General features: G+C 31.0%; 1 protein-coding gene across 1 annotated transcript in view; it reads left to right on the top strand.

The window, feature by feature from the left end:
- Positions 1 to 24991, top strand: part of LOC129949429 (uncharacterized) — a 297671-nt gene extending 272680 nt beyond the window's left edge. The window contains exon 12 of the mRNA XM_056060884.1: positions 24648 to 24991. Coding sequence (XP_055916859.1) covers positions 24648 to 24718 — 71 coding nt within the window. The 3' untranslated portion in view covers positions 24719 to 24991. The remainder of the gene's footprint in view (positions 1 to 24647) is intronic.
- The last annotated feature ends 2152 nt before the right edge of the window (positions 24992 to 27143 follow it).

Here is a 27143-nt window from a genome sequence, read left to right as displayed (position 1 = left end):
TTACATTCATAAGTCTGCTTTTACTTAGGTACGATCTTTGTATATGAAAAATGGTTTCTATTATGTATAAAGCTACGATGCGATTCATATAGATTCAACTTGTTCCTACAAAGCTTTTTTCCTTTAGATAGAGCTTAATTGTAATTTCATATTAGAAGAACCAGGATGGAAAATAAAGAAGATAAGAAAGAGGCAGACCATGAATGTTTAAATTGTAAAGCGATCGCTTATTGGTTGTGTAGTTAGGTAGCAGGTATATGTCTAAAACGAATAAAGAATAGTTCATTGGTGTGCTTAGCTTTATGCAGATAGATAGATAAGGACATGTTTATGATGATAATGAAGGAATTTTATTGGTAGCTAAAAGGTTCATACTACATTCTCTCTTTACTATAAGTTTTTAGCGCTAACATAGAGTTTTTACGTTCAGTTTATTTAATTTGTTAAAGTTTAAAAAAATAACAAGCATACGAAGAGGTACAAGAAATTGCTATTCATGTGTTGTTTACAGTCAGGCTCTTGTGCGCTTTGGATTTTAGTGATGAAGTGACAGGAATTGTACGTAATACCTTTATAAATAGGTATAATGTGTATACGTTGAAAAAGTGATTCTAATAGAAAATACATATACTCTTTCTGGCCCGTTTCTTTAACTTGTACTAAGTTTATATAGGCGAAGGAAAGTAAATCATGTGTGAAATAACCTTATTCGTAAAGAATAATATTTTAAAATCACAAATACAAAGTTACCAAGATAATACTTCTTGATAGACACTTTAAAATAGACTGTTGATTAAATATATCATATTCGTTAATCCGATACAGTTGCGCTACATGGGCGGCCATCGTTGGTATTTACAATAATTTAAGTTATAAAAATACATAAATATGTACCAAATGCACTAACTTAGATAAAAGCTAGGAATGTAATTACAATTTTATTAAAATAATACGCTCTTTCGGGCTCATGCACAGTTAAAATATTAAAAAAAAAAACTATTTTAAGCTTCAAAATTTCGCCCGAAAAATAAGTTTGTCTTCAAAAATTTAAACGCCATTTTATAAATAAAAAAACATTTGATTTTTCAAATTTTTTTTTTGAAAATCGTTAGAGCGGTTTTTTTTTAAATTAATTTTTTATATATTAAATTTTTAAATTTTGTTCTAAAAATATTTTTGGTACGCAGTTGTTTAGAGATTGTTAATATACGCTTTACGTTTGAATTTTGTAAAAAAATGTTGACCCGTTTTTGAGATATCGAATTTTGAAAAAATAAAATTCAATATTTTTTTAAAAATCCAAACAATAATAAATTGCACTTTTGATAATAAAATATTGTTAAGGCAATATAAGAGCTCATTCAGAAAAAAAAATTGAAATCAATTCATAAGTTGCTGAGAAAATAAAAAAACAAAATAACGGTTGTATGAGCGGTACCTTTCCTAAACAATACAAAAATTTATTTTTCTTATTAAAAGAAGCCAAGTTCAAAAATAAAATTTTAGAGAAAATTTAAAGAAAATCTATCGGTTTGTTTTTGAGAAAATTCGAATTTTCGTTTTTTGACCAAAAAAATTGTATGGTTAGTTTTGATCTTAAAAAAAAAAATGAAAAAAACGCCTAAAGCGAATCTGCTCAAAACCTTAACTTCCAAGTTTGAACTCATTCGACCCAATGGTTTAGGCTGTAGGAGCGTGGACAGACAGACAAAACCGACCGGACGGAATCGCGGGACCCACTTTTTTTGACTTCTCTACCATCGTAATATCATGTTTGATTAAAATCTCGAGTTCGAAATTTTGCACGAATGCAAAACTTGCCATATAGTTCCTATATGTCGCAAGTAAAAAGCAGTAAAAGTCATACTGAAACGCATCAGAGATCACCTTCAGGCCACACTCGATGCCGAACAAGAAGGATTCCGAGCTAGATGCTCCTGTATTAATCACATCAACACCCTGCGTATCATTATGAAGTATCATTATTAAGCGTCAACAGGGAGTACATCTGGTTAACATTACGGAGGAGAGGCATCCCAAAAAATGATTGATTCAAGTGTCACGTTTTGCATGATTGTAGGTTGTCAGATGATTTTGAAATCCATAGTGCAGGCAGACAGGGCTGTATTCTGTCTCCAATATTGTTTTTGCTGGTGATAAGTGATGTACTGCACTCAGCTTTGTCACGTAGTGGAGAAATCTAATGAACTTATACATTCTTTTTAAAGCACTTAAATTACGCGGACGAGGTTTGCTTACTCTCTCAAAGGATCATGGATTTCCATCAAAATTAATTCCGGAAAAACAAAAATTATCAGCCTTGGAACCCGACTATCCTCTCAAATAAATATTTCCCACCACCGATTGAGAAAATGAAGAGCTTACATTAACTTAGAAGTATCGTCTGCATTGAAGGCGGAACCGAACAAGATGTCCTCTGCCACATCGGTAAAGCAAAAGCGGCGTTCGGTATGCTGTCGAAAATTTGGAGGAATAACTCTATAGCTACGACTATTTCGCACAAATGTCAAATATGGGTAGCACCCATATAGTCTTGTGGAGTTTGATGATATTTCTTAGACTGAAATTATATTTAATCAAAACAATAAAATAACAACTCAATTATTTTTATTATTTATTTATAAACGGTGATTTTTTAAGAGCTTGAGAACTTTAAAAAAAAAAAAAACGCATCAAATTTGCAAAATCTCATCGATTCTTTATTTGAAACGTTAGATTGGTCCATGACATTTACTTTTTGAAGATAATTTCATTTAAATGTTGACCGCGGCTGCGTCTTAGGTGGTCCATTCGGAAAGTCCAATTTTGGGTAACTTTTTCGAGCATTTCGGCCGGAATAGCCCGAATTTCTTCGGAAATGTTGTCTTCCAAAGCTGGAATAGTTGCTGGCTTATTTGTGTAGACTTTAGACTTGACGTAGCCCCACAAAAAATAGTCTAAAGGCGTCAAATCGCATGATCTTGGTGGCCAACTTACCGGTCCATTCCTTGAGATGAATTGTTCTCCGAAGTTTTCCCTCAAAATGGCCATAGAATCGCGAGCTGTGTGGCATGTAGCGTTATCTTGTTGAAACCACATGTCAACCAAGTTCACTTCTTCCATTTTTGGCAACAAAAAGTTTGTTAGCATTGAACGATAGCGATCGCCATTCACCGTAACGTTGCGTCCAACAGCATCTTTGAAAAAATACGGTCCAATGATTCCACCAGCGTACAAACCACACCAAACAGTGCATTTTTCGGGATGCATGTGCAGTTCTTGAACGGCTTCTGGTTGCTCTTCACTCCAAATGCGGCAATTTTGCTTATTTACGTAGCCATTCAACCAGAAATGAGCCTCATCGCTGAACAAAATTTGTCGATAAAAAAGCGGATTTTCTGCCAACTTTTCTAGGGCCCATTCACTGAAAATTCGACGTTGTGGCAGATCGTTCGGCTTCAGTTCTTGCACGAGCTGTATTTTATACGGTTTTACACCAAGATCTTTGCGTAAAATCTTCCATGTGGTCGAATAACACAAACCCAATTGCTGCGAACGGCGACGAATCAACATTTCACGGTCTTCAGCAACACTCTCAGAAACAGACGCAATATTCTCTTCTGTATGCACTGTACGCATTCGTGTGGTTGGTTTAATGTCCAATAAAGTAAACTGAGTGCGAAACTTGGTCACAATCGCATTAATTGTTTGCTCACTTGGTCGATTATGTAGACCATAAATCGGACGTAAAGCGCGAAACACATTTCGAACCGAACACTGATTTTGGTAATAAAATTCAATGATTTGCAAGCGTTGCTCGTTAGTAAGTCTATTCATGATGAAATGTCAAAGCATACTGAGCATCTTTCTCTTTGACACCATGTCTGAAATCCAGCGTGATCTGTCAAATACTAATGCATGAAAATCCTAACCTCAAAAAAATCACCTTTTATTATTTAAAAAAAGTTGTTAAGAATTTTAAAAAAATATAAATATTTTTTAAGTTTTCTTATTGTTTCTTTTAGAGCACTAAAATACTTTTCAACTATCGTAATTTTTGACAATGCTACAGTTTTTCAAAAAAAAAAAGGCACAGCTCTAGAAAATTAATTTACACTGTACATAATTATTATTAAAATATGTGTACCTACTCATCGCCTAAAGCCTGATATAATAAGTTTTAAATAAACCAAAAGCTAACATCAACCTTAATTTTTGTATTACAAAAAAATTGGCACCATTTTAACAAATTAATAATTTATTCCCAAGAGCGCAAATATTCTTTTACTTTATGTCGAAGAAAACTTTTAATAACTTTAAACTATTTTAGCCCAGAAACGGATTTCTCGTCTAAAATACTCATTAAAAGAAAAGAAAAAAATTGGATTCGAACTTCCTTCCTTTAAAAAATATGAAACCTCTTTAAGTCTTAAAAAAAATATCTTTTAAACGAATTAAAATTTATAATTTTTCTGTTGTATCTTCTACGCCCACAACGATATAGTTTCAGTTACGAACGTTATACAGTTTTTGTCCAACAAAACATTACAAAACTAAACTGCACAAAACTTTTCTTCTCGCATAAACATAGCTCAATTCCAACAACAAAAAATATAATAATAATACATAAAACAAAAAAAATATATTCTTATTATTCTTGAATCATTAAAAACTCAAAAAACCAAACCCCCACAAACTACACCCCATCACTTTTATAAATCGTTGTACACACATACCTACGAGAGTATAAGGCAAGAAGACTTTCAACTAGACAAATTAAAACGTTTTACTGGACTGGTTTTAAACTCCACTAACTCTGCAGTAAAACCAACAAACCATGACGAAGATCCTTATCCCTATCCTTATCCTATCCTCTGACAATGAATTCACTCTCTGCCCCCTTAGGTTATATCTACCCAGTGTTTCAGCTTCTGCTTCTGAAGCTCTTCGTTGTTGCCTAGCTTGGCCCTCTGTATTCTGTGTTTCTGGGAATAACTCGAAAGGACTTACTGAAAATGCACTTGCATTTATAATCAGGCTGCGACTTTATGCCCCCAAGGTACCTATCCACACAAAAATGATGATACTATGATGCTACAGCGCCAGCATCTCTCTCTCTCTCCCTCTTATCCCGAATCTCTTTCTTGTCCCAACTGCCCAGAATATTCCTCCCGCATATTGTTGGGTTTTTCGGTCCTTTTTTCCTATCTCATCCATTTTTTTTTACGGAAACTGCCACACTATTATAGAATGCACGGATAGGCTACAGCTACAGGAGATGGGACGCCTAGTATTGCCTTCCTGGTGCTAGAGAGATAATATAGAACACTAAATAAGAATTGAACTTGCTATGTAAACAATGCACAACAATGAGTGCACTTAAAACAATTGGAGAATAGGTTAAAGGCTAGAAGGGATGTCGAAGTCGATGTCGTGGGTTAAAGCGCCCCCAATAGCTTTTCAGCCTCCTTTAGATAAAAGGTATACAGAATTTTGTAGAGGTAAAAATGTACCTCTACAAAATTGTTGGGAGTATATTTTTTTTGAAAATATTGAAAGGAATAGAAATTGTTAAATAAGGCAAGTGGCAGGAAATCGGAGTTTTGGGATTTACAGTTCTCTTACAAAATTACTACATTATTTGAGTTTAGTACATTGTGGAAGAAATTGTAAATTGGGCTTCTCTCATGATGGGAAATAGGATAAGGCCCTAAAGGGAAATAATATGATGGGTTTATGTACAATTTAAATTGAATTCTTGAATTTTTAGGGTGTTGAATATAAAAAACAAATGCACTTTGCCAAAACAGTCACAGAATAGGCATTTAAGTGGGCAAATATATGAGGGACCTTTGTCCCCCTTTTTGATATGCAACTTTTAATGTTGAATATAAGTACGAGCATAACTTAAGTGGCATTAAAATTAGACACTTTTTAAACCTGACTTTTAAAACAGTTTCACATTTTGCTCTTAAGAATTTCTGTTTTCTAATACTTTGCTTTGAAATTTTTTAAAATGTAGGCCTTGGACTTTCATGAAATTCAGTACAAAAAAATATAAGCATTATGCATATTTGTTCTATTTTTTTTTTAAATATGTTTAACAACTGAACAAAACTGATGAAGGCATACCTGTTATGAAAAAGTCTCAGTTTACTACCTACTTGAAAATATGTAGATATGTTTGTATGTACAAATGTACCATCCATATGTATTCCTATGTTTGTGTACATACAACTCTAAAATTGGGCTCAAGGGTAAATTATGACATGAGAATTTTTATATAGTTGAACGAATAAGGATGGATGATGGAATTGTTGAAAATATGAGGGGGATGAATAAGTTATGTTTTATTTGGAGGCTGAGGTTAAGTACATAAATGATGATGGAACATATTAAAATTCAGGTTAAGAAGAAAATAACTCCGACCATTTACCATTTATTTGTCTTAATTAAACCGAGTTTTCGAAAAAGAGATTTTATTTTGACATTTGGAAAAAGAACAAGCTTATATATATTTTATAAGATTTTAAGAAAATTCAATGGGAGTTTATTTTATTGTAAAGAAAATGGTATGCCATCTTTAAGGTCTTTAATCGATTTTCGAAACTAAAAGATAAAAATCTTAGGTAAACCACAAGATAAATAAATAAATAAATTGGGTGGCGCAACAGTCCGTTTGAGAACTAGGGCCTAGTGACTGACAGCTCTCAACCATTCCTGTGTGCGAGTACTGTTGTCAGGGATGTTTTAAAACGAATCCGAACGGCAAATTTGAGAAAGCACTTTTCATGACAAGAATAACTCTTGGAGAATTTGCCAATTCCTCGCAGTGAAAAAACTTTAGGTGGCATAGGCAGGGATCGAACCCAAGACCTCTGGCTTGACAGTCCAACGCACTTTTTTTTTTAATTCATTTATAAACCTATCTTAAAGCTAAACAAAAATTCATAAAACTAGCCTAATTATCCATAACTTACAACTTACTTAATGGTCCCATACGGACACTCTAAGTTAAACAATAATACTAAATACTAATGCCTTTCGGGCCTAAGATCTATTTTACTTTAATTTGAATTTTATTTATTTTGTATTTATTAGAAAACTACTTAAAATAAGGTCCTTAATATCCAACGCACTAACCATCATGCCACGGGTACTACAAATCTCAAGATGATGGTAGGAAAATCTTGAAATTCTTAAATATATTTGCTTAGAATCAATCATCTGAACAAGCCCTTAAAAAGTAACGATAAAATGTTAGTGATGTTACTATATAGTAACATGAAAATGTCGTTAAAAATTAGCAAACACTTTCTTTAACTAAATAACTTACTATATAGCTTTAACATTTTACTAAATCGTTTAAGGTTGTGTCTTAATATTTTTGTAAATTAACTGAATTGGTCAGTTTTTAACTTTGAACTATTGTAAGAAATTCCGAAATAATGAAGAACCTAAGTACCCGAAAGTTCATGCGGGTATTATTTATGTGTTTGGTATTCGGGTTCCCCGATTCGAACCATTAAATTATTTAAACTAAGAACAAATATTTTCAAACCGAGTTTTAGAAATATTTAAGCTTACCCATACATGCTTGGAACTTTAAAATATTTAAGCTTACCCATAATCACATACGTTTTCGGTATTAAGTATGTATAACTTCTGATTTAAGCCAGTAATCATAAAAGCCACTAAAAGCTCACCAAAACAATCTTTCAGATTATAGAAAATGAGCTTCGGTTATGTTGTCTTTCAGTAACGCTTTAACGATTTGTTCTTATTCGAATTAACATTAAATTTCACCAAAAAATCCTACCAACAAAATTAGGGATTGGGTCAGATTGCCAATCTTTAACTAGAAATTCAAATCACCGCCACGATAATAATTTACCCTCTAATCAATGTTGCATAGTTAACAATGTTAATTGAGGAGTGTTGCGTCGGTTTGTCTATACATCCAATTTTGGTCAAAATATTCGGGGTCTTGTGATCTTGACATGAGCTCATCAAACACTGCATTCGAAAAGTTAGTATCAATCATAATTTTTCCTAAAGAAGTGTTGCGAAACATAAAGGGAGTATTTTAGTCATAGTGAATAATTACAAAAATGAGACAGGCATACGACCCAGCCTCTTCTCAAGATATTTGAGTCGAAAACCTTTTTTTCAGGTTTTATTTAGTTTTATAGATGTGTTTATCTGCGTTTTTTGTAAAAATTTTTTTTCTATTTAATTTTGATATTTGAGATGATTGCGTCGAAAAGAGGAAACACTTTTTTTATTAATGAAATACATAATTTCGAAGTCAATATCTACATTTTTTCTAGCGATATTTGAGGCGAAAATCAATTTTTAACAAACATTATGTTTATTTTTTTTAATTTTTAAAAACAACCGTCAGTTTACAACACCGAGCCACAATGCTTAATATAAAATTGAGTTGAAGTAGATTATTATAGATTATTTCATGCAAATATTGACCTTGTTGACCAGTTTTCGCATACTCTTTCCAAAATTTCTTCCGGTATCAATGTTGTCTTGTAATGTGTCAATTGAAGCGGGCTTGTCTATATAGATACGAGCTTTAACATAGTCCCACAAAAAATAGTCTAAAGGCCTTAAATAGAACTATCTTCACGGCCAATTGACCGGCCCGAACGTGGAATAAAATGTTCACCGAACTCGCCTGTCAATAAGTAAATTGTTGCGCGTGCTGTGTGGCATGTGGCACCGTCTTGTTATAATCAGATGTCATGCAATTCAAGCTCTTGCATTTGTGCCAAAAAAAAATTGGGTTTCATCTCACGGTAGCGCGCACCATTAACAATTACTTTACGATTCGCATCATTTTTGAAGAAGTACGGTCCAATGATGCCACCAGCCCATAAACTGCACCAAACTGTGACTTTTTCCGGATGCATTGGTAGCTCTTGCAATGCTTGAACCAAAAATGACAATGCATGGTTAAATTATAGACCAAACTGAAGATGTTTGACAGTGAAACAATTAACACGAAACGTATGTCAGCTGTTTAAACCAGTGTTTCCAAAAATATAATATCTAAAAAAATCACAATTTACTTTTCAAAATTGCTTAAATCACAATTTGGCATATTTCAAACAAAAAAATATTTTTAAGGGCATCTAGGGGGATTTGTTTGCGTGAGTTGCATTCCAGCCTCTTGTCTGCAATACTCGTACTGTTAAAATCCACTTTCCGGCTCAAGGAGTCACTTTAACATCTTCTTATTTTCAATACTTACTCGTATTTCAGATCCTTGGAATTGATATAATGTCCATTACGACTCGAATAAATGAATTCGGATGAAACATTTTTTTTTTAATGAAGAGACTTAGACAGTGAAGCTTATATCTAGAAACAACATATTAATATAAATTCATAAAAAAATTTCTGAAAATATCAACAACATAAAAGTTACCTACTTATTTAACTGAGTATAAACTTTTAAAATCTAAAATCAAAGATTTCAAGAAATTATAAAAGATACCTATTTTCTATTTCTATTATTTAAATCAAAAGTTACTTCCATTAGTAAAAAAAGTTTATTAATATAAATCTTCGAATCAATAATAATTTCAAAGATAAAAGGATTTCAGGTAGGTATAAATGTTAGGTATAAGCATAGAAAAGGTTCATTTCAAAGGGTATATGTTATATTCGATATACATATAATATATATAACAAACAAACTTTAAAATTCAATACAAAATAAGCTAATTAAAAGTTTATTTTCCTAAAGAAAATTACCTTCAAAGTAGATTAATTATGCAAAAACTTTTACTTTTACCCATGAACTAAGAACATCACTGGAACGAAACGCATATTGAACAACAAAACTTCAAAAACTTTTGAGCAAATGAGAAAATATAAAAAAATAAAAATAAAATTAAAAAAAAATTTCAAAAGTAAAAACATTTCCAATCCAAATAAAGTGGAGAAAATATTGTTAAGATTTAATTTCTTTTCTGAAATGTCCTGTCCAAGTCCATGCAATTACTCGCATCGTAACATTTTAATCCATTTATATTATAGGAAAAACTTCAAAGTGCGGAAATCTTATAATGAGGCTACCTATATAACTAAGAATAACCCTATACAATATTCCCGCCCTATCCTCTCCTGACTTAATTGATTCAAATCATGTAATTAAAGAAGATTGATTATATTTGAAGGTTATCTCTATACTCGTCCTGCTGAACTTCTGTATAGAACAAAAACGCAAGAGGCTAATAGCAGGATTGATTGTTTAAATTGTATCGTCATTTTGTTTAAAAGGCTTTTAAAGTACGCAAAACTTTTTCGACCATTATCTCCTTAAAATATGTATGTACGAATAGTGTAGGTCTGTTGTAACTCGTACCTAAAATGGATTTAGGGAAATTGGAGCAAAGGAAACAAGAAAAAAAAGGAATGGAATGAAATGAAAAAAAAATCGTAATCAAAGTCAGCAAACGCCCCTCTTGTAAATTTCCATCATCAAAGTCCAACCCATTGCCTCTCAATGGCAATGGCAACATGGCAACATAGCAACATGGCAACTGGCAACAGCAACGGCAACTTCAAGTAATAAAAAGAAAGCCAATTCCAAACGCCTGTTTTTTGTACTACATCTTAATCTATGGCCATTTGGCAAATTCAACGAAAACTTTTCGATTGCACATCAATGAATAATTTCATGGGTCATCAACTGGAAAGGAGGAAGACAAATCTGATGATAGTCATCTTCATCGTCATCATCATCAACATCATCATCATCATCATCATCATCATCATCATCGACGAAGACTATCATCAACGGCAACATCATCTCAAGCCCTAATATCAATATCACTATACTCCAACTCAATGCTGCTGGTGGATATACAAATACATAACAGCCTAATTCTATACTGCAGATATCTATACCCCATCGATATCAAGGTTTGGTCCACGGACTGACGACACGACACGGCACGATGACGACGACGACTCAAGGACACGGACAAAGGAATTGATTAGGTCTTCTCTCGTTGGGAATGATGAAAGTTTTGATGAATGTGCGAATGTAGGCTTTGCCCTGATCCGATGCGATGCGAAGTAGTACGTCCTTTCCGTCCAGGTAAAGTTGCTCTATCGCACGTGATGTCTATTTATGATATTTGTGTGAATAGGAGCCTTCCACATGTGACTATGATAAATCAGTGGCACTACCTTTGGGACTATGAATGCGGTATCAATGATGACAAGAATCCATGTTGTTTATCTTCTGTTTTAAGGTGGAAGCAGAAGGATATCATCTCTATTTCAACTAACGAGGAGTTGCCATGCAGGAGGAAATTGTTGATTATTTTTAATTTGTGGTTCAAGCGTTTCACCTTCCTATGACATATGTAGCGTAGATGATATGTTTACTTTTTAGCTTTGCTTCAATTTCAATAATTTTTCCATTCAGTGTTGCAGAAAAATATCATCCACATAAAGTCCTTCATCCATACATACCATACATTTCCTCATGTCATATATTTTATTACTATAACCATAAGACCTATAGGCATTTTATGAGCAACATGAGATTACACACATCACATCCTTTCAAAAAAAAAAGATAAATATTTTTTTCACACAGATTTAAAGTAGGTAGGTGATACCTACTCGTCCTTTTTTTATGATGAAAGAGTTTCACCTTGACTTTATAGATACAGAGTTGGTATACGAACACGCCAACATTCTACTTTAAAAGTTAATTTTGGTCATAACTCAAAAACCAAATATAAATTCATATGCTGACGTTTTAAAAGTAGAAGCATACATGTAGGACGTATATACGAGGTGTAGTACCCCAACATCCTCAAATTTTCTTTCATTCATCTTTTAAGACCTTGACACTCTGACTTTGGAAGGATAAAATGTGTACCTATGGGTTAGGTATAGGTGTTTTCTGTTTTTTCTTTCCATTTTCTAATGGACCTTTTATACTCACCCCTAGGTTAAGTTATATGGAATTGCCACTGAAAATTTATTGGTAGCTGGTTGAAAAAGATTATTTATTGATTTTTGTTTTTTAAAAGGTAGAGAGGTTAGTTCTGCTCACTCACTTTGGGTATAACATTGGTTTGTCGCGAATTCTCGTATAATTGATTTTTATTTTTTATGTTTAATGTCCTTAAGGAAATTGTACCTTTATAAATATTCACTCATAAGGACACAGATGGTTGATATTAAACAATTTTGTGACTTATACTAATGCCTTTATTGATTTAATTCAATATGAAACAAAAGAATAAAGTGTTATAAATTTAAGTAGAAATTTTAAGAAGTTCTCGGATGTTTATTTAAAGTAAGTGTATACAAATTAAAGAGAATTTATTGTAATAATGTCCAAAATAAAATAATTGTCAAAAAATGCAATAAGCAGTTCTGTGAACTTTTCTTTAACGTTTTTAGAAATATATCCCAAGAAAATAAGACATTAACTTGCAAAAATTTTAACAGAGCTGAAAGAGCTTCATGTACACACTTTAAAATTCTACTATTTTGGATCAGTGAAAAAATGTAAAGGCGTTAATTAAGTACACTTTTTACTCAATTTTTTAAAAATATCTATTTTATTTAAAAAAGTTGCTGATACTTATTGTTGCTCTGGTAATTCTATAAACAAAACGTAAATTTTGTTCGTAGGGTTCATAGGTTTAGAGAAAAGCGGTCCACAATTTTGATATGGTTGTGTACCTATTGAGCTTGTGATATCTCAAATACTTTTAAATTTCTAATTTTTTTTGTAGAGCCCTTAACAACCTTTAAAATAAGGTCTTTTCGATAAATACATGAAGCTTTCCACCAAAACTCAACTTTGTCCGAATTTTGTTTAAATATTCCCTCATTTTGTATATAATTTTAATGGACTGCATTCTGGAAATAATTGACAAATCTTCCTAGTGTAATTATATGAAGTCATGAAATAAAATCAACCATTCGGATTCAGCTTTAAAATTATATTCCTGACATCACTCTGATAACAGGAATGACTGAGAGTTGGAAGACACACCTGGTTCTCTAGGGCTTGCTGTGACCCTAATTTATTAACCTGTTCCAAACTATTTTAAAGTCTCAAAGTCCCTAGAATCTAACACAAAGCCTTTTATAGAAAATTACTGTGTGGTGCGTGTGTTTAAATGTCCCTACGTTTGGGATACTTTCTTTCGTTAGCTATATTAAAAGAACCAGATGGGAAATCGACTTCAAGTATTTCAGTATTTTATTTTATAAAAATCAAACAGTCCGTTTTTAGATTTTATTTTTGAGTCGAAAGGAATTTTTTACTAAGTTTAAGTATTTTTTTTTTTTTTTCGTTTTTATTTTTTGCAAGAAGATTTTTCCCATTGATTTTACCGAATGTTAAAAAACAATATTTCTTATAAGAATTAGTACCAACGTTGTTCTTAAGGTTTCTATTTTTTGTTAAAAAAAACTATCAATTCCATTTTTCTCAAAGTTTTAACGAATGTTGAAAAGAATATTTTGTATAACATAAAATTAATTTCGAACAAATATCTCAAATTTTTGAAAATATATTTTAGTCGAAAAAACCATTAACTGGATTTTTTTCCAAAAACATATTTTTTTGGTATCACGTTACAATATATATAATATAAAATTTATTTCAAGTCTCTAGAGTTATTGGTTCGTGAGATATTCAAGGTTTAATAAAAATATTTACCTTTCTTTAAATTGCTATCGTAAAAATACCATTCTCTTAATTTTTTTGAGAGTTCTTACTGCATATTTGAAGTGAATATCTCTACTTATTCTTAAGCTATGAATCCCGAAAAAAAACTTCCCGAACGTAAGGACGTACAAACATATTTATGTATGTTCACACGCACGCACAGATCTTTCTAAAAATCTTTTATTTAGACTCTAGATACCTTAAAACGTTGAGAAATGTCAAAATTTTTAATTACAATTGCCCATAGGAAGTTAAAAATAGAAAAACAGTAATTTTTGAGTGGAATAATTCAAGATAAAAAGGATTTGACTAATACATTATTTTTTTTTATAAAAATCAAAAGTTTTTTCTCTTAAATAAAAGCCTACTAAAAATTAAAAAATTGTAGATTTTCGACTCGAATGTTTTGAAAACAAAGGAATCTATTGATTTCAGACTTATTTTATCAAAATAAAATATTGGTGTTAACTTTCAGTAAAATTAAAAAAAAAAACAATTAAACTAAATTAACAACAAGTAGCCTGTGTTGTCGGAGCTTAGGTTAGGTAAGGTTAAAGTGGCTGATGGAGTAGGGCACACTTAACCCAGTTTAATGGTTTATTGTGATACCACATGAATCTTAGGATAGACAATCCATCCAGTACAAAATTCGATCATATCTAAAAAATCATTTTCGTTAGATTTTTTTAGGAACCTTCCTGAATTGCTAAAAGTATTTTTGTACTATCCTATTTTTTTTTCTTAATTATTCTAGTATTGAGATTATGATATAATAACAAGAATCAAGAAAAATACAAATCCCTTGAGACAATCTTAAATTCCCCTGGCTTAAAAAAACAAACTTAAAAAAAATGTATTTAAATGAGTAATTATAAGCTTATTTAGTTGTCACATATAACATACAAATGTACTATAGACCAGTGTATCAAATCCACGTAACTAACCTTCAAACAAACGAGAATTGGCAAACCAAATAAAGTGATTTAAAATTTTAATTTTTTCATTAAAAACACCCCGTTTTCGCTACCTTCGCAAATTTCATCAAAATCTAATTTAAATTAATCATTTCTTCATGTATTCTTAAAAAATGCAAATAAAAACAAATATTTATTAGACAACGTATAGTACATATAAATTAGTCTTAAGCTATTTGAGTAATTTGTGAAACATAGATTTGTCAATTTTAATATTTTTCTCCCCTTAAATTGTATGTATTTACGTATATATGTTTATAAATAATTCACAGTATGAATAAATATACAACTTCTATATTAGTTACCCTAATTTTGATCATATCGACAGCTTTCTCAACAGCTGGCACATAAATATATTGCGAATTATTTTATCGTTTAAACAACATAATTTGATAATTCTTTGTCTTTCATCTTCGAAACCCCAAAGGAGCTTAGAAATAATTTTATTTATTCCGGAATATAGGAAATTCACTTTGAAGTTTGCCATCGCCACAAAAACAAAAAAGAAAGGTGTGTAGCGTTATAACGGTATGGTAGTCTGCCTTCAGGGTAAAGAAAGTAATTTCAAACTATACTGTCATTCTTCCTTTGGAAGTACGAAGGCACGGCACTTTAACAAACCTTCCAGCCTATGTACCTTCCTTGTCATAGTCACGGAGAGGTTCATTCCTACACCAAATAAAAATTAGTAAAATATTTCTATTTTCAAAATGACGCAGGTAAAGGTAACATTTCCCCCCCCCCTCTTCTTCTCCCCACCCTCCTCATTCCAGATTTCAAACAAAATTCAAGTGAAATTATTTAAAGCATTAAAAAGCTTAATAAGCTTTTCAAAGAGAAATTATAAGGAAAGGAAATTTATATGTTCCTCTTTTTCTGTTTAATAGTAATAAACACACGGTGCTACACCTTCGAGGTATACAACTAAGCATACTTTTGTGTTAATATATTTTATTTCATTTTTTTTTTGAGAGACGAAAAAATTCTTCCCTATCTCTACCTTTTTATAAGGTTAAAAAGAATTTGTTTTTTTCGTTAAACTTCTTAAATCTACAGCCAAATCCAATTAACGAACAAATTTTAAACGTACGTTGTTGGAACTGGCTGGTCCTGGAGCTGGAATTGAAGCTGGAGCTGGAGATGAAAAGTAAAAAAAAATGTCGTTATATTATAATAATCCACTGACAAAGCAGAATAATTAAATACACTTCACCTCTTGATTCTGTGGAGTCATTTGCATGGACCGCTTGCTTATCCCAAGGGCTAAGGGAGTTTCATGCAAAGTTAATTTAATTTCAAAGTAAAATACAATTAGCACCTCTTCGCTTTGGCATGTTGTCTGCATCAACATTTCACTTTATTCCAAAATTGAGAATCTCAAAACCTGGAGTCGGAGCAACTCACACTGATATACCTCCTAGTTCTGTAAGCCCCTATGTTTGTATCCTAGATGTGCCTTTATATTGAGATACACATTCCTACAACTGCATAAATTTACAAGAACTCCAATCGAAAATGGTAACTGGAAAACGGCATGTCGACGTTCGATGGCAGCGGTTATCCTTAACCTGTGTTTAAATTAAGGCAAACACAGAGGGTTCTGAATTTAAATATTCTATACCCTTTTATTTTATGCATATACACATACCATGCAACATTCTTCTCTTGCCCCTATTACATCGCTCGCATCAAACACAGAACTTATAACGCTGGCGTTCATTTTCATCCACTTAAGCGAGCAATTAAAATAAATTCAACCCGTCCTTAGCTCGTAGCTATTCTTGAAGCTTCAAGCTGCTACTGTTACTGTTTGTGTTAGCGTCAACGCCCGCCGTGCCGCCACTGCCTTATATGTTTTTCATTTTACATCGTGTTGGTTGGAGAATCACTTTTTAGCGACGACGAGAAATAAGGAAGTCTAAAATGCGCAAACTTTCACAGTATATCTCATGCGTATCGTCATCATCGTCCTCGTCGTCGTCAACAAGTGCCCCCAGTGACAATAGATTTCTTTAGAGCGGAGCGGCCTTAAGTGCAATGCTTAGGAGGGAATCCAACTGAGAGAGAATTTCCATTCAATTTAATAGGTCAAACGAGTTGTAATTCTAAAAAGTCACAGGACTCGTACTAGGATTCAATGTGACCCACGGTTATGGTTTTTAGTTTTAGTCTGTTGAGCAGTTAAGTCCACTTTTAAGGTTTTCAAACAAGAAGTGTATAACAAAATTGCTATAAAATATTTTGCCAAATTTGCCAGAGTTTCCTTGTACCTACGTGTATATTGTTTTTGTGCAGATGTCGTGTATAGAGGAAAAAGAGTTTAAAATTGTTATGTTTATTTGAAAAACACAACCAACTCTGAAAGGAACGTGTAACTTGTTAACATTTTTAAGACTTAAATATAAAGTGAACAATAGTGAACATTCTCTGGATAATTCAAGTGGAAGGCAAAAGGAACTTTATTATGGGTCACTGTGTCGTATACTTACTTTTCGTGAATCGATTTTCTTGGAATATAAATTGATATTTTGAATTTTATACAATTGGTTCTTTAATTAACACTTTCATTTTAAATTGAATGCGAACAGTTACTTGAAACTATCATAGTCAGTTTTTGTTTCTAAATTTAGCAAATCCCAAACTAAATTAACAAATTTTAACGAAGAACATTTTAAACATTAATGGCGTGGAGTATTGACGCTTTTAAGGATAGTTCATAAGGTAGATGGGAAAATAGAACATCCTACCCATTATAAACTCGGAATATACACCATGTTCTTTTAAAATATACTTTTTGCTTAAGACTTTCGTTAAATGCGACTGTTTTCTTGTCTTTTTTTTCTTTTGGATTAATTGGATGTCCCTCTTGGAATCTGAATGGGACAATTTTGAAGTTTAATTGAATTAAATTAAAGTCAATTAAATCACAGAACTTTTTTAATTTAAAAAAATTAAATAAGCATTTTTTCAGAATTTTAAGTTTGTATTTTATTTAATACTAGTTTTTTCCCGCGACTTCGTCTGCATTAGATAGTTTTTTTGGATAGTAGTATGAAAAAACCTGAACCTGTACTCTTTTGTACGTATGTTTGAATTGTGCCGAGATGGGAATAGGCCATACTAAGTGCCATCGTTATAGGATAGGTTAGGTTAATTCATTTTAAGAAGAAGATAGATTACTGTAATACATTTTTATATACGACGTTTTTTGTTTATCCTTCCTTGGCCAGAACGTAATGATTTTGTGATTGTCCACGGAAAAAACAGTTTTTTCCAAATTTACACCTTCAACTTTCAGCGTTTGCCTCTGAGCTTTAATTATTGTTATTGCAAATCGTGCTTTCAGAGGAAACTGCACTCTTTTGAACTGAAACGGCATATCTTTAAGAATTATCGGAATGCGGGGAATTAAAACATTTTTTTCTTTTGCTATTCCAGTCATGATTATGCTTTTATAATATTTTGTACTAGGTGAGGAATCTGTAGCCGTTTACCATTAAATAGCTTTGGTGCGTCAAGATTTCTCATTAAATGGACTGGAACACCAACCTTCAATCTCAATTTATGAGAAGGCACCCCTGATAATTCCAAAAAATTAAGAAACTCTATGGGGTATTTTACCGCACCTCAGCCGAAAAAAAATTTTTAGAAATAGAAGACAGAATCAGTGAATTAATTGTTGTCCCTACATGGCTCGTGTTTGGCGATGAAAGGATGAGCATAATAAAGTTTAGGTTTAAAAATATTATTTGTGGAACTTGGTGCGTCTAACGTTGAGGGCTTGAGTCACGGGGCGCGCGAAGCCCGCATTAATATTCGTGTATGATAAGTTTAACATGTTCGACAACTTATTTCATAAGGGTTGGGACTGCGATATTTAAATCTGTTCCGTAACTTAGGCCCAAAAGCGATCGGTCCACCTGAATTTGCCCATGGGAATGCGTCATTTTCCCGAGGTAAAAAGTAGCCTATTTCCTTTCTCGGGTATCAAAATATCTCCATACCAAATTTCATGCAAATTGATTAAGTTGTTTAGGCGTAATGGAGCAACAAACAGACAGATAGAGTTACTTTCGCATTTATAATCTTAGTTACAAAAGTAATAAGCAATATATTATTTAATATTAATTTATTTATTTAATTTGTTTTAAATTCTTTAAATGAGATATAATAAATTTTACTAGTTACAAACGTAGTTGTAACAAGGGGTCTGTTTTAGAATGTTGAAAAATAAGTTTTTCTTGTATTATCTTTGAGAAGGACAAATAAGGGCAATAATTAAACACTCAAACGCAATCGATTGATTCTGCATTTTGAGCAAAATGATAACGAAAAAACATCACTCTTTATATTGCACTGAATGTAAAAAGTCAAAATTAAAGAGTTTTAAGACATTAAGATTGTAAGACAGTAAAACTCCAAGATATTTGAAGTAATGAACTTCCTCAATAGGCGCGTTGTTAGGGACCAGTTTTCTTCTGCGAGGCTCCTTCTCTGACGCGGTTTAAAAATCATGGATGGAAATCCTGCCTGGAACATTATGAGTCGGTTGTAGTTCTCAATCCAATCCATTGACCTTTCGTAAGGAATTGAAGTTAAAATATTTCTTAGCGAGTTGAGAATCGAGATTCCTCTGGATGATTGGTATCTCCTTTTTTGAAGATTGCGAATATAACCACTTTGTTGAAATTTTTTGGAACAAAAGAATTTTTCTTAAAGTTTGTTGAAAAATGCCAGAAGATGATTTTTAAACGGTTTATTACTATTTTTGTAGAATTCAATCGCAATGCCATCTGTGCTAGGAGTTTCAAGCTCAGGTCGAGTAATAGGATTATCCAGTTCGGAAATAGTGACATTGGGCTATGCATAATAGAAGTCATCGTGATTCTCATCAGCAGGCAAAAGAGTTTTAAAATGAGCTGTTAGTGTCTCATATTCGAGCGTATGCTTCTATCACGAACACTGTTCCAGAAAGCCTTCAAGTTCTTACAATTTGCCAGTTCTTTTACAACATTGTTGATGTAATCTCCTTTTTTTTGGTACAAAGTCTTTTGAAATCCTTGTTAATATGAAGATAAATTTTTTTTATATTAGAGCATTTGTAGATCTGAACAACTTAAGATAAACAAATGAATGTTTAAGTAGTGTCACAAAATCAATATCAAACCATTTTTTTTTTTTTTGTGTACAAGCATGATTTCGGCTATTGTTACTGTGGGCAAATGGTGCTGAGGCCTTGATAACTCCTGCAATATGTTTATCATAATTTTCTATTATATTGATACAAGAGAATAGAGCTTATGATACTGCTTAGTAATGATTTGTAAATCTCGGCACAATTCTCTATCCATCTTAATTTTAAAAAGTTAGTTGATTGTCTCAGTCTTATAGTCTTTTTTACACCACATAAAATCCCACCACTGGTCCTTCCATGAACACTTGATCTTATTGCGGGTGACCATAAAATATTGAATTCCTCAAAGTATTTTAAGTTATTTTTTTTATTTTTTCTTCTAAGAAAGGTTCGAATAAAAAAATTATATCATGATTTAGAATGAAATTAAAAAAATCAGGTAATAATATTTTGCTTTTCAGACCAGTAATATTATAAGATAAGATAGTTAATTTTTAGATTTTTAAATTGAAGTTACTTATACTATAGCAGACGACAGATTCGTCCTAGTTTGTATTTCTAGTAAGATTCCTACATAAAGGTTTAATAGTAAAAGTATCCTTCAAATTTAAAGCCAACTTTTATTTGGTTTATTGAATATTATTAATGATTAGTTACAAAACTTGACTTATTTATAAGTCTATCAACATACTGTTCACTTATTACCTAAGCTTCGTTTTATCCAAAAAGTTAAAACATGTTAATTAAGAGAATATAATCTTTTCATTCTAACAATAAAGTTTAACAATTAGCTAAAGATGACTCTTCATTCATAAGTTCTTATTATAACAGATATAATGTACGTGAAGAAAAACTTCTTTCTTATCCTTGGTCTGTATACCCTTACGTATGTAGCTCTTATCACGTCGTCGCGTCGGTCGTCGAGAAGTTATATGTATTTGGAACCTTATAAAAGTTTATATATCAATCTAGAACAATATATATTATACTTAATTAATTTTAAGTATCAGAAATATAAAAGTCCATATAAGATAATTATTTGATTTTATATTTAATTGAAAATATATTTCTGTTATGATGTAGTATGTAGGTAGTTATAAAAGTTTCACTATTTCAATCAAAAAGATACTTTAAGAAAAATCACTCGCAGAATTGAAAATTTTAGTTGGATATGAAGTGATTAAATTCCAAAATCATATTTTTTTTCACGAAATTAATGAATTTAATAGTTATTTTTGGAACACTAGTTTTAGGGTCATTTAAATAATGTCTAGTATTCATAAATAATATTTAATGAAAATGACACACGAAAAATTCCTTTTTTATGAAGAAGTATAAAGGACTATTGTTTAAAAATAATGGAATTTTACGTTTAACAAATATCACTAAAATTTAAGCTAAGTTTGCTTCTTCAAAGATTTAGATTTTAACATTTTAAAATAAATACATTTTTATTTGATCTAAACAGTAAAATTCGTTGCATAAATACGAGTATTTTTTTTTTAATTTGACCAAAGAAAGGTTTTGATCAAAAACCACAAAAGCTGCTATTTAATAATTTTTTACCTTCGTTAAATTAGTCGAACAAATTTTTGGAACTTTAACTTTAAACCATCAAAAAAAAGACAACAACAACATTTCTGGTTTAAGGAAATGGAATTAATTTATCTGAAGACACTCTTCAATTTTCCTATGTATACTTTGAAAATGGAATTACTGGTATCAACGCAAACAAAATTTTGAGTTTTGGATGTATTTCTATCATTTAATGTTTAACTGAATAGAAAAATTGGAAAATGCTGACTTGTGTTTGAAGTTTTATTCAAATGAAAACAAAAACTGTAAAATACAAATTGGGAAAAGATGTAGAAATTCGTTTTTACAAAAATGTCAAAAACTAAAATTGAATTTTAGAGTGCCAATCCATGAAGTATGTTATTTAAAAAAAAATTCTAAATATTTAAAAATTCTTACTAAAACCTTTTCACGTGAAAAATTTGAAAGGTCTTTATAACCACTTTTGAAACCTTTCATAAGAAATACTCATGTTTTTAATATTCTCGATTATATTCTATACACGGGAGCAAGAATATTGCAACAAAGGGTGTGGAGGCAAAATTCTGCATCACGTTTGAAAAAAAGAGAGAAAGACAAGAAAAAAAGTAATAGCCCAAAATATACATATACGTGTGATCAAAACAGCATTCAGCATGCCTTTTAGGTTTCTTCTATACTAGGTATACCGTACCCACCACCGTCATCGCCGCCGCTAGTTGAAGCCATTCACTCCGCGGAAAAGCTTTTATTTGAACAAAATTTTCTCGTTGGCAATTTTCGATTTTGATTCACCAAGCAACGCCTCATATACGAATATCGTCATCGTCGTTGTCGTCGTCAACATCGTCATTGGCATCACCATCGACATCGACATCGCCATCGTCGTCATAGTAATAGTTGTCGATGACGACAGCGTCATTGATGATGGCACTACCGACTACCGACGACGACGACGTCGTCGAACAAAAGACAATAAAATGAGCATCAACCAAAAAAATACTTATCTCGATGCTTTCAGACACTTTTATCATAGGTAGGTACCTCGCTGAATTGAGATCCAGTTGTGTCCTTGGTCCTTTTGACTTCCAGCATCAGCATCAGCATCATTTTGCTAACATTCAGAGTCAGACACACGGATGACAGCGGGGAATCGTTCTTTTTTCCAACCATGATTTTAACATTTTTTTAACTATTTGCTTCTCATGTGTAATTTTGCCTTCGGCACAAAGTGACCATGTGTCAACATCGGTAAGGGTATACAAAAAGAACTTTTGTTGAGATTTCTTATGATATCGATGAATGGAGGACAACGACGACGGTTTTCTTCTTTTATTTTGTTTACTTCATGCGACATGACTTTTATGTAAGGTTTTATTTTTCCAAAAGGCGGTGCGATGTCGGCAGAAATGGGTGTCACGTTGTTCATATGTCGTAATCTACGTCTCTCTGTGATTTTGTTTTAATTGTAAAGTAAAACGAAATACTATACTGGTTCTTATATAAAATTAAATTCAATACAATTTTATTACGTATATATTTTACACTCTCAAAGAAAGTATGTATGCATATTTTTTCAATCAATATTATTACAATAAGTAGGTATATATTATAAAAGCGTGTAAGGTAATCAGATGCTCTGATTCTTTTGGAATTGTGAAATCGGAAAGCATTAAAAGTAAAATTTGGTAAACTTTCACAATAAAAAAATATGTTTCTGTTTTTAACTTAACTGTAGAGAGAGATTATTATTAATGAATGACTTTTTAATTGGTTTAAGTCTGAAATTTTTCAAAGTGTCATTGTAGAGGTACCTTCCAGTAGATATTGACATTGTATAGTACTCTCGTCTGTAGAAACTTTTAGGGCGACCACATTTTGCATTATTGGCGTTGATGTCACGAAGTGGAGAGATTCACGAGAAATATATGTTTTATTTTTCCGTTTTTTCATATAAAACAAAGACAACATTTATCACCCTTCGTATGGGAGCTATTTATATGAAAACAGATACAAAGACAGAAGCGAATAGTCTAAAGGAAATGTTGTTATCATTTTGGCTTGTAAATTAATTATCTCCCATTACTCTACAGCATATTTTTCTCTCGCTCCCGTGAATATCTTAACTCCACTTCGCGACACGAATGGCAATATTGCCGAATGTGGCCGCCCTAAAAGTTTGTGCTTATGAGAGTACAATACCAATAGTTTTTTTAAACAAAGATATTGGTCATAAAATTCGTATTGGGTTACACGTGAGAAAGAACGTATTATAAATACTGTAAATAAAGATTATTCTGTAAGAATTTAGATTGCTGATTTAGTAGAACTATGTTTCAAAATTTTTCATCTACGAAATCATTTTCTTTATTTGAAATTTGGTTAATAAAGAAAAAAAAGACTCTGCAATGGGAAATGTAAGTCTAAGATTTGTTTTACTTTTTATATTAATTTAATTTAATTTGATTTATTTTTGTACTTATGCTATGTACTATTATACTTGAAATTTTTCTTAAAACTTTTTTTTTTAATTTAAAATTATGTTTGTTTACTTTACTTTATTTGAGACATTTGATTTATTTTTATGTTTTAATTTATTTCAAATAACATTTTATTTATTTTTGTATGTATTTTTTTTTTTATTTTGAATGTATTTTCATATCTTGTTTTATTAAATAGTATGTTAAAAATGATGATTTATTTTGTTTTCTTTTTTTTATACTTGTAGTACATTAGATTTACTGTATTTTTGGTTTTATTTATTTGCTAATAGTATTTTATTTCTTTAAGTAAATTTAATATTTTATATTTTATCTAATTCTATTTGATTCATTTTTCTACTTTCATCGTATTTATTTTGTATTTAACTTCGTTTAGTCTTCGCTTAATTTTCTCTTTTTAATTTTTTTTACTTTATATTTTTAATGTTTGTTATTTTTTTTATTTTATATTTATTAATTTTTGTAGTATTATTTATTTTATTTAAAATGTGTCTATTTATTTTGCTTAAGTTTCATTTTATTTATATGTATATTATTTAAAATTTTTGTTTTATCTTTTATATTTTTCCAGTTTTATTCTATACTTACAAAACTGTACCCCTTCGTAACTCCGTGGTTGAGTTGTTTTGGAGAGTATTTGAAAATCTTGAATATCACTCGTAAAAATTAAATTCTCAAAATCATATTAATTTCATAATTCAAAACTATGACTTGCAAATAAAATAAATAATAATTATTTTATTCTATCTTTACAGAACTCATGATGGCATCTTTTGATTGTGAAGAACCAAATAACGCAGAAAAACTTATGTATGATTTGAATTAGTTAATTTAGCGTAGGGCTAACAGACACGAATTAAATTTGAAACATCAACATAAAAATGTATATTAACTCAGAATTTAATTTTCGTTTTATCATATCAACGTCACTATATATGATTTTATTAAATTATAAAGAACCATACAAAATAGAGACTTTTGTAAATAAAAGAAAAATATAAAATATTTTGTACAAACAATTTAGGAAAGAAAACAAAAATATGAAACATAAAATAAATTAGAATTTATAAAAATATTGTTAATATCATAGCTTAATTATGAAATAAGTGCACTATGTTGCATTTCAAATAAAAATATATGAAATTAATTACCAAATAACATTAATTGCTTGTTAAATCTTTTGTACAATTTTTAATTTTATTTATATTTCATCTGTTATATATTTTGCATTAGGTTTAAATAAATAAATGAAACAAAAATAAAAAATAAAAAATAAATAAAGACTTAAAATATTTGGATATTATGTATAGATATTCATTATAATAATGAATTATGAATGACAATTCAAGGACGTGTAACCAAGTCTGTATATAAAACATTGTGTTGTTTTGACGATAAGATTTCTATGAATTTTGCTAAACGCTTCTACAATTATTTTTGTTTTCAATGTTAGGTGTTAAATTATTGTTATAGTAGTTTTATGATTTCATCTGACAATATTCTTTTATTTCTAAGTTAAAAAGAAACAACTCTTAACCATTAATTCGAGTCACTTCAGTTATGTTTTTATATGAAATTGTAAGATTTTGTTTATTACAGCACATAAATTATACAATAGCTATAAAACATGTGTTCCTTTTTAGCAGCGAATAATGTTGTATATATAATAAAGATATTATAATATGTAATGTATATGTAATAAGTTGATATAAAATAAGTTAGATAAATAAAAACAAAAACAAAAACTAAAAAACTATAGGAAATATGTAAAATTAATCGATTTTTGTTAATACAAAATTTTGTATATATTGTAAATATATTATGTATTCTATTGTTAGAATTAAAACTTTGTGTAAATTGAAATAAAGAAATGAAATTTGATATATAACAAATGAAAATATAATTGTTTTATTTTAATTAAAAACAACAAATGAATAGTTTTAGTGTGTTTATGTAAATATTGGAGAGATGCATTTAACCGGGTTTTAATATACACAAATTATTATTCATACAATTCATACAGAAATTTCCCCAAACATCTGCATACTCACTTATTTACTTAAGGTGGCTACAGTTTGGGACGGAGCTGGTCCTCAACCAAAATGCGTCTCCAGCCAGATCGGTCCTTTTCTAGCTGTCTCCAGTTTAGAACGCCAATTGATTGGATTCAAAGACGTGACGACAAATTACCCAACAATTTTTTAATTTTGAAGCATCCTAAGACGCTCTCATCTATCTTTGACGGAATCCAAGCCTCAGCACCATAAATGAGAACAGGCTCACTTTGACCGCGTTTTATAGATGCAGCTCAAGAGACGACTTTACTAATCGATTGCCTCCAACTCCAAAGCAGAAGCGATTTCCAAGAGTTATTCATCAATTGATTTCAGTCCTGGTTTTGTTGTCCATGGTGACTATTGCCCAAGGCAGCGTATACTTGGTCTTGCCTTCATTGACCACTTAATCCATCTTCTCCACCTACGCCGCAATGATCTTGCAACTATGTCAATATCATCGGTGGCGTATCCGAGTAATTGGATAGATTTTTGAAAGATTGTGACTGTCGAGTTTTGCAAAATCCATTCCAAGAAGAATTCGCATGACAGTGCGTTGCTGTGTCTAAAATCTTTTTTGACATCAAATGCATCGGTGAGATCTTTTATGACCTTGATAGAGCAGCGTGCGTGCTCCATCGTCATTCAGTACAAAACGTAAAAGTTTGACAGGGATGCTTAACTAGACATTGATCTGTAAAGCCTATATATGCTGTCAAACGCGACTTTAAAATCAACAATGAGATGGATATCGACTTGAAGTTCCTGTGTTTTTTTCCAATATCTGCTGTAATGTGAATATTTGGTTAATGGTGGACAAATATCTGCAAACAACAAATTACACAAGGAGCAAAAATTGTCTTCAACAACCATATCGTCTTATGACTATGTTTCCATTTCAAATATAAACCTCAAAGAACAGTTGGCAATTTTAAAAAATTATACCGTTATGTGATAGGTCGATGATTTGTTTATTTTTAATATAATTTATTTATTTAATAGAAAGTTCAAAATCTCAGAAAATAGATCCATAGAAAATTTAAAACAAACAAAAATGACAACAGAAACCCAAGATTTTGAAATATTTGCGAGCAAAAATTTCACCGGACATTATGTAAACTTACTTACAGTTAAAATGTTTGTTTTGTCACCATTGGTGCTTCTAGCAGCTAAAGTAATAACTTTCGCCAGCTTACT

The sequence above is a fragment of the Eupeodes corollae genome, chromosome 3, assembly GCF_945859685.1.
Source record: "Eupeodes corollae chromosome 3, idEupCoro1.1, whole genome shotgun sequence".
In the NCBI taxonomy this organism is placed as follows: Eukaryota; Metazoa; Arthropoda; class Insecta; order Diptera; family Syrphidae; genus Eupeodes; species Eupeodes corollae.
The sequence above is the reverse complement of the archived record's forward strand: the minus strand, read 5'-3'. Positions and strand labels throughout refer to the sequence as shown.